At 44.9% G+C, this 17,917-nt stretch overlaps 1 protein-coding gene across 1 annotated transcript in view; it reads right to left on the bottom strand.

Annotated features, from left to right (window-relative positions):
* The window catches only part of TMEM237 (transmembrane protein 237), a 145,019-nt gene extending 144,639 nt beyond the window's left edge, over window positions 1–380 (bottom strand). The window contains exon 1 of the mRNA XM_069613942.1: window positions 329–380. Coding sequence (XP_069470043.1) covers window positions 329–380 — 52 coding nt within the window. The remainder of the gene's footprint in view (window positions 1–328) is intronic.
* Between the last annotated feature and the right edge of the window lie 17,537 nt (window positions 381–17,917).

The raw sequence follows: 17,917 nt of genomic DNA on the forward strand, positions 1-17,917 counted from the left end.
TCCTGCTCGGGCTATCTAGGTACTGGGCTTCCCCATTCTCTCCTTCACCTCTTGCTTTTCTTATCTTTTCTTCCACCTACAATGATGCTCTCTTCTCTGGGGCATCTCCTTCTCTCCCTTATTCATGCCTGTGATCTCCCTATCACTTATACTGCTACCTATATTTCCACCTCAAACTTCTGCTGTTCTTCTCGTCATTGTTACTTCCACACTTCGATATGTTCACCTACTCCTGAACTCTGTGTCCTAAAACCATCTCTCCAGGCATGTGTCTTGTTTTTTATCACCTCCTCCTGGATCTGCCCTTACTGTGATATTACCAACTCACCTGCCGCCTCATTTACACTCACCTCCTCCTCCTGTCTGTTCTCCCTCTCCATTATGGCCAACACCTCCTTTAACTTCCTGCTTTGCCACCTCCTCTTTCAGCTCCTTAATTCCCACCACTTCCTTCTGTCTCTTCAGACCTCACCTCTCTGTCCCTCTCTCCACTCCTCTCTCCTGGAGTGACCACTTTCTCCTATCCTCCCACCTCACCCTCCCTACCCTGTAGGCCAAGCCACCTCCGTCACTGCCACCCACCTTCTCTGTCATCCGACCCATGAAGCGCTTGTCAGTTAAGGCTTTCGCCTCAACCTTCTCACCCCCGTCTCCCCCCCGGATGACTCTCACCCTGACACAGCCCTCTCCACACTCCACTCTTCTATATCTGATACTCTGGATATCCTTGCCCCTGTCACGAGAATCCGCCTGAAGCCCAAAGCCAAGTGTAACAGGAAGTGTTGTCATTTGACCCCGCCCAAAGTGATATCGCGTGTAGCGATGGAACACGACATTTCACCCATTGACAAAAAATGACAAGAATGGATCGCCATATCTATCCTTAAAATCAGTGTGTATAGGCCCATATTACCAAATTACTGTGTATGCAAGCAGACGTCCATGACCAAATGATAATGATTTGTTATTATATAGCACTTACGCTTTAGCTTAAGCGCTTTATATAAAAAAAATATACACCCAATAACACCCAACCTGTGTTGGTACTCATTTATCAACCTCATAAGGATGAAAGGCTGAGTGAGGCATTTAAGAACAGACTAAATCAGTGACTCACCCCCTGAAGTGTGCCCGAAATAAACATTTAATGAGCCCAGCAATTATTGTATAGAATTCCAGAAAGACACATTATTTGGTATTTCTATTCTTTCTTATTTAGGGTCAGTGCTGAAAGTGTTAGACTTGTGGCACTCCTGTTCTTATTTTTTTTAAGGGGCCTGAACAAGTAAGCCAGCCACCCCAGAAGAAAAGAGCCACAACCCATGAGCTTGCATTACAAACAAAAAAACATTTTTTTTTTTTTTTTTTTTTAGAGGTCTCAAGGGAGACCTCAGAGGTCGCATTTGCGACCTCTGGCAACCCCCAAATGACGTCCCTGCACCAGACATTGGGAATTTATCAGAGTCAGAGCCCTTCAATAGTAGGGCCGGGAGCATAGCTCAGGGGCTATGTGCTTGCCTTGGAAGCAAGATAATGCAGAGCAACACAGGTTTGAATACCGTCCCGCGCTTAGAGACTGGTTTCCAGTATTTAGCACATCATAATTAATTAATTAATTGATTAGTATAACAGTCTGGGAAGTACTACCATCCTCACCACTGCCACCCTGTCCATAAGCGACAGAGGCAGTTTCTTCCAGAATTCTATAAACATTTCTATCCCTGCAATGGTGCCTATAGTATTATCCAAATGTGTCTCACTAAAATCCTTATGTATTTTAGTACCCAGATACGTGAATGTTTCCTGGTCCCATCTAAGCAATAAAGCAGGTAGGTCTGTGGGAGAGAGAGACACCGTAGAACCCAACGGGAATATACACAATTTAGAGTTGTTAATCTTTATTTTTGTGAGTCCCCCAAAGTTGTCTAAGACCTCCAGCAATATGGGTACATTCGTCCCTGGGTTTTATACGTACATAAGCATGTCATCCACATACATAGACACTACATGTGCCGCGCTGTCTATCAAAATACCCGCCTCCGCCTTGTCCCGCCTATGCATACATGCCAGTGGTTCCAAAGCCAGCGCAAACAAGATGGGGAACAGGAGGCACCCCTGTCTCGTTCCCTTTCCTATTCTCCAACTTCCATGATCACTTTCCCTGCCGCACTCTTGCCTGACAGAGGAATACAGCAAATCAATCCATCTTAAAATGCTGGGACCATATTGGAACTTCCATAACACAGACTACATCCATTCCCAGCGCACAGTGTTGAAGGGGTTTTCGGCATCCAGTGATACCACCGCACATTGAATATCACGATCCTGCATAAATGCTGTAACATGATGTAATCGCCTCAGGTTATGTGACGTATTCCTCCGCGGCATAAAACTAGCCTGATCCGGGTACACTAAACTCGTCACTACTTTCTGCAATGTAGCTACTACCAGTGCACTGAGAATCTTCACATCCGTATTCAACATCGACAAAAGGCAATACAAACCCATTTCCCTGTTTGGAGACCAGCACCACCAGGGTCTTCCGCGTCAATGTGGGTAAGGTAGCGATCTCAAAAGCGTACATAACGACCTTCAACAATGTACCACACAGCGTTGCTTGAAATGACTTGAAGAATTCGGACAGAAGACCATCCGGGCCCCGAGTGAAGACAGGGGTCAAGTATGGACCTCCACCCGACTCTCAGGCCGAAGACTGAGACACGACAGATGCACCTCTTGGGCCCTTCACCGCCATCATCGATGTATCTCAGATGTGAGAAGCGTTACTCTCTCAGACAGCCGTTCAGGCCATATCCAGTCGAGGAGATGGAGATGCCATCAATCGAACAAGTCGACTGACTGCAAATCAAGAAATCAATTACATCATCACTGACATCACAACGTAGCCGCACTAAGACATGAAGTACATGGTATCTGCAGAAATGATTGAATACAAAAATACCTAATGAGAAATGACTGAATATTTTTGGTCGAATTCGTTAGGTATTTTTATTAAAAATAGATGTCGGGTGAGGTTAGGGGATAGGTTAAGGTAGGGGGAAGTGCAGGTGGGTTTGGGGGTCCCCCCCGCATTATTTTTCTAAAAATGTGATCAAAAGAAATGCAGTCATTTTTCAGTAGGTAATTTTTTTCGATCATTTCACAGTAAACCGAAGTACATAGCCATCCATTCACGAAGTTACACGAACATGCATTAGCTTATTGCATATAGACACGAAACACATGCTTATGACTCATGCAGGTAGATGACAGACACACATACATATCTCTATGTATAGTCACATTCTTTGCCAAAACTGAACTGCAAGACACCAAAATATACTTATACCAAGCTTGCACATGCTTGACTGCCACTAACATGGAAAAGCCATAAGGACAAATATGGAGGCTAGAGGCCCACTGAAATGAATGAGGAAGTGGAGATAAGCTTCGAGTACATGGAAGGGCTTGCATGATGGCTGCAGCCAGAGGCAAGTAGAAATGATGCACCCAGACAAGGACGAGTGAAGATGGAAAGTTCCTGGTTACCAAGATGATAAGCCACCTGCGAGAAATTCAGACTAAAATCCTCATAATTACAGGCAAAAGAGCTCCATTCCGTGGTCTCACCACACGTGACCGAGCAGAACAAGACAATGCCCATTCAATCGAGGTGGACGGAGAGAAGCTGTTCCCACCAAATCTGAGGTGGAAAGATACAAGTGTTGATATTGATATTTTATTTCTAGCGCGTTCGTACACAAGGGTTTCAGAGCGTGACAAGGCAAGGGAGGGGAACAGGGGAGAATAAAACAACTATCTTACTAGGCCCAGTGACACTGAGAACAAGCAAGTGCATGGGAGAGGGGGAGGGGAAAAGTGTATGGAAGGGGGGAGAAGTGGAAAGTGCTGAGCAAAGAAGAAACAGATAAATAATAATAAATAAATAAATAATAAAGGCAACAAACAGTGGTAGTGCTGTGTTTAAAGCAGCAGACACGGTAGGTCTGATAAGTGCAGGAAGAAAAAGAGGGGGACTGTATGGCTACAGATACAGACCCCAGTGCAAGGGGTGGCCTGGAAACAGTGTGGGAGGGTGGCAGGGTCAGCAGGTACCTGGGCCCGGAGGACAGAGGGTGGCCAGGTGCATGGTGCCAAGAGAGAACAGATCAGCAGGGGAGAGGGGGAGCGAAGGCAGAAGCAAAGAGGAAGATCTTGAGGTGCTTCAGGAATCAGAGAAGGCTCTTCTCAGGTTTTAGAGTGGTAGGGAGGCTGTTCCAGAGGGAGGCCCCAGCCGAAGACAGATCTACCTTCAGCTTGTTTCTTTAAAAAACGACTGACCCTGAAGGAGTTAGAGGTAAAGGAGCGAAGAGCTCGAGAGGGGTGGTATTTGCAGAGGGATAGCGGAAGGTATTTTGAACCGAGGCCCCAGAAAGCCTTGTGGACAATCCAGAGGGTTTTGAATTTAATCCTTGCATCCACTGGGAGCCAATGGAGAGATTTCGGAGCTGGAGAGATACAATCCCAGGGCTTGAGGCCAAGGACAAGTCTTGCAGTCCTGTTCTGGATTAGTGGCAGAGGGCGGAGAGTAGAGACAGGTAGATTTAAAAAGAGGCTGTTACAATAGTCCAACCTAGAGAGAACCAGAGCTTGGGAGACTATGAGCTTCTGGGGGAAGGAGAGGAAGGGCAGAATACCTCTGAGGAGGTGGAGTAGAAGGTTTCACTTTTTAGAGATATCAGAGCTGTGGGCGCAGAAGGAAAGTGTGGAGTCAAAGATGACCCTGAGGTTCTTAGCCTCGCAGCTGGGGTTAGGAGGAGTGCCAAGGGGGGCCAGCCAGAGAGTGAGGGGAAAGGATGGTGAAGGTGTGCCGATGAGGAAGATCTCCGCATTGCTGGCATTCAGACAAAGATCATTGGCGGCACACCAATCTTGAATGGCAGTTAGGCAATCAGAGATGAGAGAGGGAGAGGAGGTGGCCGAAGGCAGCCTGAAAATTAGATGATTGTCGTCAGCGTAGCACTGGAAATTTGAGCAGAAAATGGCAATGCAGTGGGCGAGAGTTGCCAGGTATTGGTTGAAAAGATCAGAGATGGCAACATTAGGGAACACACAGCCCCTCCATGTTCATTCTCATTGCCTTGAGAAGGTACACTCCGCCTGGAAATCGTCCAGAGCCCCAGGGCCGGAATGATCCACTCTACCCAATCCAGAGTCACCTTTCACGTGAAGATATAATATGTTGCAGGAGCCAATGGTCTCCCTACGAGTCTGCAACATTGTAGATTGAAACATGCAGAGGTGGTCCCAGGAGGAGCCACCAGATATTGCTATCCAATAGTATAATTAACCCCTATAGGACATATATCTAGGTCGCCCAAACAGACCAATGTGAATGCCCAATAGGTTTCGGAACGGAGCTTGGTTTTGTGACGTCACACCTGGATAAAACTGGGTGACACACGCTCATAAGATGAGAACCCTGGAGAATTCATGTTATTCTAGTGTGATCCCTGTCATTTTGTTAGATAATAAAGACAGTAAACTTTGCCCCATGGCTGAGTCTTCCATTTTTCGGTGGGCAGTTTTTGATGGGCCCAAGTGTCTCTCTATTGGTAATTGGGGTGACTGCTATAGAGCCCCTGCCGCTACAACAGGAGTCTTCCCCCAGGTGAGCCACAGTATAACAGTCTCAATTTCCATCAGAGTGATGTGTCCATCCAGCTCCTCCACCTGTGTCCTAGTGAGGCTTGGCATATCAATCAGGCTAAACGTGTCATCTGCCATCCACCCCCAGCCCCCGGCCTGTGAGCCTTCTGTGTACAAGGTCCTATAAAAATCTACAGTTGAGTGTATAACTCAACACCCTCCCGGGTTTATACTGACATAATCGTTGTGGTCGCTAACTCTGAATAAGCCTCAAAAACAGTCTACCGGAAATCTTGTTATTGTACCTCTGATTACTACCGACTACTTCGAGAGAATCCCAGACAACTAACATCTAGATTATGTCTTTGTTAGTTGCCCGAAAGCTTCAATGCAGCTTTTAACAGGTTTTAACATCCTCAACAAAGAGTTAAATAGATAATCAGGATCTATCCAACTTGTATCATGGTGGTATAGCACCTTGTCAAATGTCTTTCATTTCTAATGTCACAATGGCAGTCTGAGATTGTGAATGGATGGATGTAGGCCTAGGAAAAGTGGCAGCAAGTTTCATATAGTACCAGGTAACAGAGGCAGCATAGTGATGGTGTGGTGCTGAATAATAGGCAAAGCAGCTATCTGGGAGTAGCCAGTCAGACTGATGTCTGGCCTCGCTTTTACAATGACAAATCATATCCAGGAAGGTATTCTGTGATTAATGATAATCTGTAGGCCACTGCCATATCCTTTATCAATTTTGGTCATCTTTACGTTCCCTTCTATTTCTAAATTTTCTCTGCACGTCTATTCCCATCTTGTTGATTTTATTTTGTTACTGCTCTTATTCCCTTTCCTTCGTGTGTGCTGTTCTGTGAGATATTACCATATGTTGTTGTTGTTATTATTATTTTTAATATGTTGTGTCTATTTATTCTCAACAGCCCTGCTCACTGCTAGGTGGAGGAATGCCCCTCCCGCACACATCCCCGCTTTTCCTATCCTGCATAGAACCATTCCAGGTGCCGTCTTGCCTTCATCCCCTAACCCACCCTAAACCCACACCCTGCCCCCACCCAACCTGCAAGGATACCTTCTTTATCTTCTTCATTACATAATTATTTACAATTCATTTTCTTTTTCATTTACTCCCTTCTCCCCTCTTCTCTTTCACTCAGCTTCTCATTCCTTCCTTTCCCTTGTCCTTTTCTCCCTCTGATGTGCCTTATTTTGGTAAAAAATGTAGCAAGGTTGGCAAGAATACATTTTTTCCAAATAAAGGAGGATATAATGCGTGAAGCAAGACAGCTGGGACAAATCACCTTCCAAGGATCCACAATTTTATTATACCAGGATTTAGCAAACTCAATTCTCCAAAAACTGAAAAGTATGCGCCATTAACAGTCTGGTTACGTGAAAGGAAAATCCCATACCAGTGGGGATTCCCCACTTCAGTAAGATTCAGATGGGCGGGATCCCAAAGACAAATTCAATCAATTAAAGAAGCGGAGAAGGTCATGGGCCAAAGTAGAGCAGAAGAGGAATCGGAATCCGAGGACACATCCCACCTCCTCCAAAACAAAACCCTGGGGGAAGAATGGTGAAAAGCTGGCAGACGACGCAGACTCCGGGGACCCCCCCCCAAGAAAGACAGAGACATGGGTTGAACACCCTTCAAAGGCGCAAGGAAACCCTGGCTCTCAATCCTCAAACAATAGCCACCCATGACCAAGAATGAGGCAAAAACTAAGAGAGTAAGCTACACACAGCATATGAATAAAGCGAGAGCACATACTAAGCTTCACCAAACCTCATTTCGGCAGCCCAGTTGGCCACCATCAAGCGCATTGGTGCCACCAGTTCCCCAGTGGCAGTAGGACGACGTTTCTCCTACCAACTCAACATTGGGAGAGGGTGGAGGCAGGGGGAGGGGAAGGGGGTTTTAAAAGAACAAATTTAAAGTTCTGGACTTTATCCATCGCAAGTTACGTTAGCTCAAGCAGCATTACAACATGCAATCACAACAAAAACGAGAAACGTACCACTCCAACACGGCTACAGAATCTGCCTAGCGCTCTCATAGACCCAGGTGGGGGGGGGGGAATATGAGGCATACCCAACATCAAACAACAAGTGATATCTGAAACAAATGAGATAAGAATCCTATCCTGGAATATCCAAGGGATGAACTCACCAAGAAAGCGAAGATCAGTGCTAATCCAAGAAACCCACCTACTAGAAAGCGATGAACACTGCGTAAGATTCAAGAGATATAAGATAGCCTATTTCGCCACGGCTGGGAAGAAAAAAAGGGGGGTAGCAATATTACTAAGCGACAAAATCCCACTAATGAAGATCACAATAAGAAGAGATCCAGAGGGTCTCTTTCTCTTGCTCAAAGGCCTCTTCGAAGAGCTTCCTATCACAATCTCCACAATCTATGGTCCCAATATGGCCCAAGCCAACTTCATCGCTAATCTTATTCCAACCATCTTAGCCTTCCGAGAAGGGCACTTGATCATTGGTGGGGACTTAAACGCCATGCCGAATCCACAGATGGACAAGATTTCCCCCCGCCCCCTCCACAAACGCGGACTTCACACAGGCTCTATCCCTTGCTAAACTATTTATGGAAACAGAGACCGTCGACGCCTGGAGGCTATTTAGTGATAACTCACGAGAATACACGCACTATTCCAATGTCCACAAAGGATACTCAAGTACAGACTTTATTCTAATCCCCGGAGTGCTGTTCCCATGTCTAAACAATGCAGAAATCCATATCTGCATGATCTCCGACCACGCTCCAGTTTCCGTGAATTTGGCCATATCAGGACAAAGAAACCCTATTCGGAGTTACTGGAAATTAAATGATTCCCTACTACTCGATGAAATCATCAGAATAGAAGTAGAAACCACGATAACCAACTATTTCAAAGAGAACACCACAGAGTCCTCTCCTATCAATGTCATTTGGGACGCAATGAAAGCAGTAGTCAGAGGCACACTGATTGGTGTAGGTATTGCAACAACTGAACTGGAAAAAGAAGTGGCCCAACTAGAAGCAGTTCTGAAAGTACGTTACACCAGAAAAGTGGAGAGATCCCTGAGAAAGGCCAAAACAGCACTTGAAATGCATTGCGCCGACCGAACAGCTAAATCATTAGCATATACGAGACAATTCTATCACAGCAAAGGGAACAAAGCAAATAAAGTACTAGCGCAGAAGCTAAAAAAGATCCACAGCCGAAACAACATCCTTAAGCTGCGAGGAGAAGATGGAAAGCTGCACTACTCCGAGACAGATAAAATCAACAAACTGATGGGGCATCACAGAGCCATAATGTCCGGACATCCTAGGCTGCCGGAATACTTGAGCGCAACATCCCCCCAAAGCCCAACCCAGCTGGAATCCCTGGAAGCCCCCATCAATACTGAAGAAATTATAGACTCCATCAAAGCCCTCAAATCTGCCGCCCCTGGACCAGATGGTCTCTCCGCAAACTTTTACAAAAAATATGCCAGAATCTTAGCACCCCAAATGGCCGCCTTAAATTTAACTCCTTCCTATCCGGAAGATCGGTCACTAGATCAATGGCCGAATCGATCACAGTCTTGATCTATAAACCCGAGAAGGATCCCGAACTACCCGTCTCCTATCGCCCAATCTCGCTCCTGAACAACGACGGCAAGATCTTTTCCAAAATACTAGCCAGAAGGCTGGGCTCGGTTCTCCCGCTATTAATTAACCAAGACCAAACAGGACTTATTCCGGGAAGAGGGACCCACGACAATATTAGGCGAACAATAAATATAATTGAAAGCTCACACAAAATGAAGGTAGGGATGGCCGTGATATCATTAGATGCCCACAAAGCCTTCGACCGAGTAGACTGGGGATACATTCAAGCGGTTCTTAAGCACTTTGGCTTTGGTCCCAATTTTACCACTTGGGTGATGGCCAATTACCAAATCCCCACAAAACAACTGCGGGTCAATGGCACCAGGTCGGAACATATACAGATATCCAGGGGCACTAGACAGGGATGTCCACCCTCACCCCTGGTTTTCGCCTTGCCTATGGAACCCTTTGCGGCTAGAAACAGACAGAACGGGAATATAAAGGGGATAATGGTGGGAGACCAAGAATACAAAATTGCGTTATACGCAGATGATGTATTAATAACAGCATCGAACTTAGAAACGTCCCTAGGAGTATTATGGGAAGAAATCAATGAATTTGGGGCCCTATCAGGATTTAAGGTGAACCTATCCAAATCCTCAGCTTTAGCCATCAACCTTTCTGCACAAGCAAGAGACTCCTTAGGCCCCCTATCACCCGTCTCCTGGGCGCAGGGCTCAATCGAATATCTCGGGGTCCAAATTCCAAAAGACCCAACAAGGCTGTACTCAAGCAACATCCCGAAACTAATCCGGGACCTACAAAATGACCTTATAAGGTGGAAACAACATGAAATCTCTTGGTTCGGGCGAATTACTGCCATTAAAATGAACCTTATACCCAGATGGCTGTATCACTGCACAGCACTAGCAATACATATTCCTGGACCGGCCCTAAAAGCTCTACAAAAGAAAATATTAGAATTTGTCTGGTGATGGAAAAAACCCTGAATCACCAAAATAATTATGCTGAGAGGGAAGAGAGGGGGGCTGGGAGTCCCAGACATAGCCAGATACACCCTAGCTGCACAAAAATCACACGCATTCTCCTGGGTGCAAGAAACAGACCCCCCGAAATGGAAACAAATTGAAGAATTCTGGTGTCCGGTCCCATTATCTGATCTCCCACACCTACCAAATATAAAGCCACAGGTAAATAGTGGTCCCCTGTCAGCCACGACGGTTACGGTCCTTTGCTGGAAAGCCGCAGCTCGGAAGTGGGGCATACGTAGCGCCTTAGGCCCCCTGACCCCTGTCTGGAACAACCCCGACTTCTCACCGGGTAAGCCCCCGCTTGACTTCCAACCATGGATAGAGGGTGGCCTGGGTAAAACCAGCGATTTTCTAGAAGAGGATGCCCCCATCTTGTTCGAGAGATGCAAAACGAAATTGGGAGTTGGGGAACGCGAAAAATTCTGCTACGCACAAATTAGGCGCACTGGATTCCCACAGGACAACCCGGGAAAAAATGCTCTAGAGAACTGACAGCGCTGGAACTCTCACTAACTACACCAACCAGAAGGGGCAGGATCTCGACCATCTACCGCCTTCTAGACAGATCAGACCCCGGGAAAAAAGAAAGATATATGCTAGAATGGGAAAAGGACCTAGGGCGAGAAATAGAGGGGGAAGAATGGGGGAAAATATGGGCCAGATTGCACAAAAGTTCGCAATGCATCACTAATAGAGAAGGGGGCTATAAACGTTGCTATAGATACTATATCACTCCAGTCCAAATTCATAAGTCTAACCCGGATATTCCCGGAACTTGCTGGCACGGTTGTCCAGTCCCCGGATCTTTATTTCACATGATATGGTCTTGTCCAAAAGCAGAGGCATACTGGAGAGAAATCTTAAAACACATCAAAGAAATCTCCGGTCGCTCCATACCTTGGGACCCGGGAATTGTTCTATTGGGCGGTACATGAGACGGCGCCCTTCCGATCTCAGGGCAAATACCCCGTCTATGCACGCATCTACTGCTAGCAGCAAAAATAGCAATGGCCGACTGTGGAAAGATGAAGGCGGCCCTTCGATAGTGTTATGGTGGTCCAAAGGTTGGGACATAGCAGTGGCCGAGAAAATCACGGCAATACGATCAGGTTCCCTAAGTGGGACCCCGAACATATGGGACCCATTCCTGGACTACGCGGCTAAGTTCCCAGCCCTCACAAAGAGACCCCCACTCATCAGATGGCTCCAATGCAGCCCACTTTACTGAACATTGGACCTTACCCAAAGCACACCAAAGACAGGGCTCGCAACCATTTATGAGAAGTACGGACCACAGACAATGACGGAACAGCCAGCAATGGTCCCCTCAACCTATAAACATTTTGAGAGACACTCCACTTTGAAACAACACAACACATAATTTATTGCATTGTTGTAATGATTGTATTGCTTTTGAAAAACCAATACAATGTTGTTATGGAAAAGAAACATGTAGCAAGGAAACACGGACTCACCTTGAATTGGACTTCACAGCCAAGCAAATCCAAGTGTAGGTTATAGAAAGATAAAGAAAAGAAAAACACAACAGAAAGATAAAATAACCATTAGAGCACAGTCCAGCACTTCAATATTAATCTTATTATTGGTCGATGCAGTTCAGACGATCAAAATTAAAAGAACAATTATATATCAGGGCTGATATTACTCCTCCCAGTTCTTTTTTTTGGCTCAAGTAGGTGGGTGCCTACATTAGTCAATGGTTAGTAACTAAGGGTGTTGTGTCCAGTCCTGTTTGAACAGATCAGCATTCCCAGTGGTGACTTTAGTCCTATTTCTATTGCTCAATGTAAGATTCTGGTGTCAGTCCTACTCAGACTATTCATGACTGTGGGTGTGGGTGCTGGTGACTCTTGCCTCTTTAGGTAATTCAGAGCTGCATATGCCACCAATTCCATTTTTTGTGGCTGGTCAGTGCAGACACTGGTCCTATGTTAACGATCAAGCACTATATGAGCTGGCTTTAGTCCCTTTTCTATTAATCAATTGCATGTGCCCTAATCCTAGATCTACAGCCAAGCAGTCTTGGTTTTCAAAACATGGGACTGCAGATGCTGGCAAATATCTATCTTCTATGGCTCCGGGCTTTGGACACTGTCTTAAGTCTTGTTTATATGGCAAAGAACTTGGGATGGTGATTTTAGTTATAATTCTTGTGCACTGGTCTGTGAGTGATGTGTCTATTTTTATGACCAGTAGTGTAGGTGCTGGCTTTGGTCCAATATGTATGGCATTGGGCTGTGAGTGCGGACTAGCCCTGCTTCTGTGGATCTGAGCTGTGGGTTCTGACTAATTATTTTTCAGGGTGAGGGCAATGGCACTAGACCCGTTCTCGACAGCTGTAGATGCAAACTCTTGAGTTATGGTTCCAGATCTATAGCGCAGGTGTCTGACTCAAAGGGTATGTGTGCTGGTGTTAGTCCACACACTTGAGCCATAGAAATTAAAGAACTAGAACCACTGCAACGGAATACACCACCACATGAATCTGTAGCGTTTTTTTGTGGTTGATGAAGCCTCTTCTGTAAGCTCCTGGTAACTTCTACAAGAAACTTAACAAATCCTCTGTGCTATCTTCCTCTGCTGATTAAGCGCCTGTTATTTTCCTTTACAATTGGTGCAGAACAACAGTTCCATACATTGACTTACTACCCAGAACCAGAGCCTGATTAACAGATAAGAGAAACTGAAGTAGGATGAGAGCCATCACCCATATCTATGAACCATAAACGGAGGAATAGAATTGTTATGCCTGGCTCCTAGTTTTATTTTTACTAACCATTTTCTAATGCAACCCCACATTTTTAGATCTTATGGCGTGTACTATGGGTGCATCATATTTATCATAGGGAATGGCAGTGGTGCACTAAAGCATACTTTCATAAAAGAAGAATGCACATAGATATGTGGGTGATAGAAGGGGAAAGAGAGTGAGGGTGTGTGAAAGAAGGGGAAAAGAGAGTGAGGGGGGGGATTGTTTATGCGCTTGTGGCCTTTTCACACAAGCCTCCCCAGTACCCCGTGTGAAGTATGGAAAGACGATTAGAACAGGGAATGCCCATGCAGAAAAAGCAATACATTCAAACATTGTGAAATTACCAAAGTGGGGTGTGTGTCTAAAGTGTGTGTCTAAGTGTGTGTGTGTGGGGGGGGGGGGTCTAAAGTGCGGGTGCGCGTGTTCCCGTCCGACCGTACTTATCGGAATGCTTCACTGTGTTCAGCAATACATACCTTTCCAATGGAGGAAGAGCTCGTGGAGGAAACTGAAATGTAAAACATAGATAAACCTGTGATTAAAAACTATGATCCACAGTACATCAAAAGAATTTTAGCAGGGCATCTTCTGCAATGTTTGTAAATTTAATGTATGCTTTTGATGTGCACCTTACTTTTCCTTTTAGGGGGTGCCCCCTCACACTTAGCCTCCCCATACACCTCACACTAACCCCCCCCCCCAACACACCACTGTTTGAACTTCCACTTCCTGCCTCACCGCTTCTAAACCTAACCCTGTAATTCCCTTGTTTTTTCCTTTTTTCCAATTGGATACTGTAACTCAATTTAAATTTCCGGTTTTCAAGGGATTTGAACACATTTTCATTTTGTATGTATTTGTTCTTTAATTTGTTGGGGCATGATGCTGCCTTTGTTGTACTAGCTGGTTAGGCCATGTTATGTCAGGTCATAATATGTTCTGTTTCATTATGTCATTTCAAATTAAAGTTTAATGCCAAGTGTTTGGAAGCAGCCATAAGGTGGCAGGTAGCACTCTCTAAAACATCCACAAAACAAAATACAGAAGCGTCACTACGTGTTTTAACGGGCTATAACGTCCGAAGTAGACTTGTAAATGTAAGCTGGAAAGCAGACGCTACACTCGTGTTTGGACCTCAGATCTCCATGCTACCCTCAATTAACAGGACAAGGTAACTGCTGACCTAGTCAAGAAGGATAGACAAAGCTGGATTATGCATATGAACTCCCAGCAGAGCCCAGCCTCGGCCCAAGAGGAGTCCTTACTCACACACCAGCATAACTATCCCATTAAAGTTCCTAGCAGGCCTAAACGAGAAGGCCTGATGTAGGGTTTTGCTCCCACACTCATTTACAAATGCCCATATATCCTCCCGCTTTACTGTCTACAGAACCTGGCCTTTGGGCCCTAGATCAGTGTAAAGTGGAAGGGTAAGTACACAGACATTGCAATCCTGTTTTCTAGGGCATGGTTTCAACATGCCCAGGCTTACCCCGATACTCTGGCACTGTGAAAGGCTTATAGACCTGACCACTACTGAGCCAAAAACATGCTCATGTTCTTAAACATTTTATACAAACGCACAAGGCTAGGTGCTCCGAGACTACTATAGTGGGGATTTGGCACAGCATAAAATGTTTGTAATATGACAAAGAAGAAGAAAACTAGAACATTTTGCCAAAATGAAAGTTAGATATCTTGCTAATTTTTCAGGGAGTCGCGGAAATGGCAAACAAGCATTTCTGACATACCACTCCTGACTTCTGTTATTAAACAGGTCCAGCTGTTTAATAAGCTGTCAAGACCATAATTTCTCTTGCCTGTGATTCCATTTTAAAGCACATTCACTTCTGTTTCATGCCCATTCGCACCCAGGAAAGGGCGCTCAGCCAATCAGGTGGTTGAAAATGAGGGCGACAAAACACTATACAGTGCACCACCTGCATTTCCCAGCCACCCGAGCACCTTCCCCGGGTGGCTCCTTCTTGATTGTGGGGAGGCAACAGGGAGCCTCTCATTCTCCCATTGTTTCTTACAGCATGAATTTAATCAGGCCAGAACACTCCTTGTTGTTTCAATAAATTCTCCAAACACCAAGCTTTTTTAATCAAGTACAGGTTGATAATAATTTAGTTAATTTCATAATTCAATTTTAAAACGATGCATATTATCACAGCAAAAATTAATTTCAACAAGTAACTACAGTGCAGTAGTGTGCATTAGAACCAGAGAGTGCACATGCTTCATATTGCTTTACAACCACATACATCCAACAATTTGAAAAAGGGTCATGGAAAAAGTAGCCAGACATCCTTGGATGTATCTTAATTTCACTACCTCTGATGAATTTGCTGGATAAATGAGTATCCGATGGAAGCCAATTATCAAATTTGAGTATTAGTCTGGCTGAACGGTTGGTTCCATGTGTTAAAATCGTGGCAAAAATGGCTGTGGATACAAAATATTGCGACAAAAAGGCTGTGGTTTTGCTGCCGCAATCCATGTAAAGGATGCGGGGGACACCCCCGCAACCCCTGGACCCTTTATACCATGTAAGGGGAGCGTGGAACACCCCCACAACCACTGCTCCCCTTAAATGGTGTAATGGGGTACACCTTTAACGGGTCAAACCACAGTATTTTTGCCGTGATATTTTGTACAGGTGACATTTTTGCCGCGATTTTATCACTGCATACCAGCTGAACACTAAGGAAAACCCACGACCCGTCATTTTCAGGGTGGTGGGTGCCCATATTACCCCCGAGGGGCGCATCTTTATTCACCCATTGATGAAAATCCACTGAAAAGGCAGAAAGCAATGTCAGCACTATGTGTTTCGGTCTACTACAATGGAATCCACTCATCCAAGGTGTCTCCCAAATCTCTATGCACAGGCCTTCATCAGGATTCAGCAACACAGTTAACAGTGGAATTATATCCAGTGCACTCCTTGGCACACAGACATTCCAAACACAATTAGCTACAACAAAACAAACGAAAACAGCTTCAATTAAAAAGCAGAAAATACTGAGAGCTATTGACAATGACCCTAAGAGGGCCTAAACTTAGTGGATGCTATACGGGCTAGCAACACAAAACTGTTCATTGACCCCTCCCTAACACCTTCACAGTTACGACCTTCACTCCAACTCAGAGACTGCACAAATTGGATTATGGCTGCGGCTAGCCCCAACTTTATGACAACAACATTTCTACCAGAATTAGCACACTGCCTACTCCAGTGCATAGGTGATCACTGTGCCATACACCTGTGTAAATCCTTTCAGCGCAACAATGACAAAGGACGTGTAAATCTGGTCATTGTACTGGCATCATTAAAACCCACAAATTGGGTCTTCATTAGAACTGGTCCAAGATGTAAATTAGAACAACTGCTGTATATTCCCAGTTTTCCAGTCCCAGTACATCCCATACTGACACTCTCAGTTTATCAAAACCTATATACTGCTAGTTTGTTAACTCAAGTATATTGGAGTGTGCATGCTCCAGTATGCTCAAGTTTGACAACCCCAGTATATTCCATGTTCATATTATTGCCAGTTCAGTTTGATAATTCATGTATAATACCAGTTTACAAAGTGCCAACAATGTTATTATGTAGCCAACAAGATGTTTTGGACCACAATTCCCATGATCATTCACCTCCAGCTATGCTGTGTAGGGATTACAGGAGTTGAAGTGAAAAACATCTGAAGGGCCACACAATGAGTAACTGTGACATTTTAAGTCCCAATCCTAGTATATTACCAGTTTCACTATCCCAGTACATTTTGAGTTCATCCATCCCCAGTGTGTGTTTATATACATTCTATAGTTAGGGTGAAACCCGTTTACTTAGAAACTGGACATTTAAGGGAAGATGTGTGTGGGAAGGTTATTAAGAAAACCAAAAAAACAATGTTTTCGGCCTGGCCCCATTCATTTTCCAATAGAGAAAGAGTGCTTTGGTTGAATACCTGTAGCGTTAATACTACTGGGTGGATTTGTACCAAATAAGAAACTGTGCGCAAAGCACCACAGATGTACCTTTTTCCTAGTTTGGGGTAAATCCGTCCAGTCGTTTTTTAAACCATTCAATGGAAAATCTTTGATTCCTGTGGTAATATTGAGTGAAACTTAAAAAAGAAAGTACTTAAAATGATATTTGGAGAAGGAAATAGTGTGTATTAATTTCAGGCTACAGGTGGGAGGGGGAATGAGGAGCACATGAGCAGCGGGGTACCTAGGGTGAGCTGGGGAGTCTGTTTGGGGGAGAATGTGTACGGCTTATAGGGGGAATCTCGCAATCGGAATAAAAGAAAATTGTCACACAAGCCAGACAGTGAAAGGGGTTAATGGCAGAGGGTCAGGGCAAAATACACATGGAAGCAGAGGGAGAGGACCTAGGAAAGAGCAGGGGGCACATTATGAGGGCCAGTGAGGATAGGGAAGACTTACATTTTCAAGTGTGTTCCCATTACCGCTGTAATCCATAAACGTTACCTTAATGTGGACTGTATTATCGCAGGAATTATTTCCGCAGGAAGAAAGGAAATCATCAAAGAGGTAATTCATTGTTAGTGCAATAAATTAATCACTGAAATTTAAAAAAATGGATGCGGTCTAACCAATAGCCTATGCCTATAGATGCCGGGCGAAGCCATAGTCTTTTAAACCTACACTGATGGGATCAACATTGTTAGTGGACACTGACAGTGGGCAAAGGCTAGTGGAGCATGAGGCCGCTGGCCATGGATGTAGGACATGGTTTGTGGTATCTGGTTAAGTACTAGGGAGGGTGGTATGTGTCTCGTCAGTAGGCCGGGG

The sequence above is a fragment of the Ambystoma mexicanum genome, chromosome 9 (genome assembly GCF_040938575.1).
Source record: "Ambystoma mexicanum isolate Mex_15411 chromosome 9, UKY_AmexF1_1, whole genome shotgun sequence".
Taxonomy (NCBI): Eukaryota; Metazoa; Chordata; class Amphibia; order Caudata; family Ambystomatidae; genus Ambystoma; species Ambystoma mexicanum.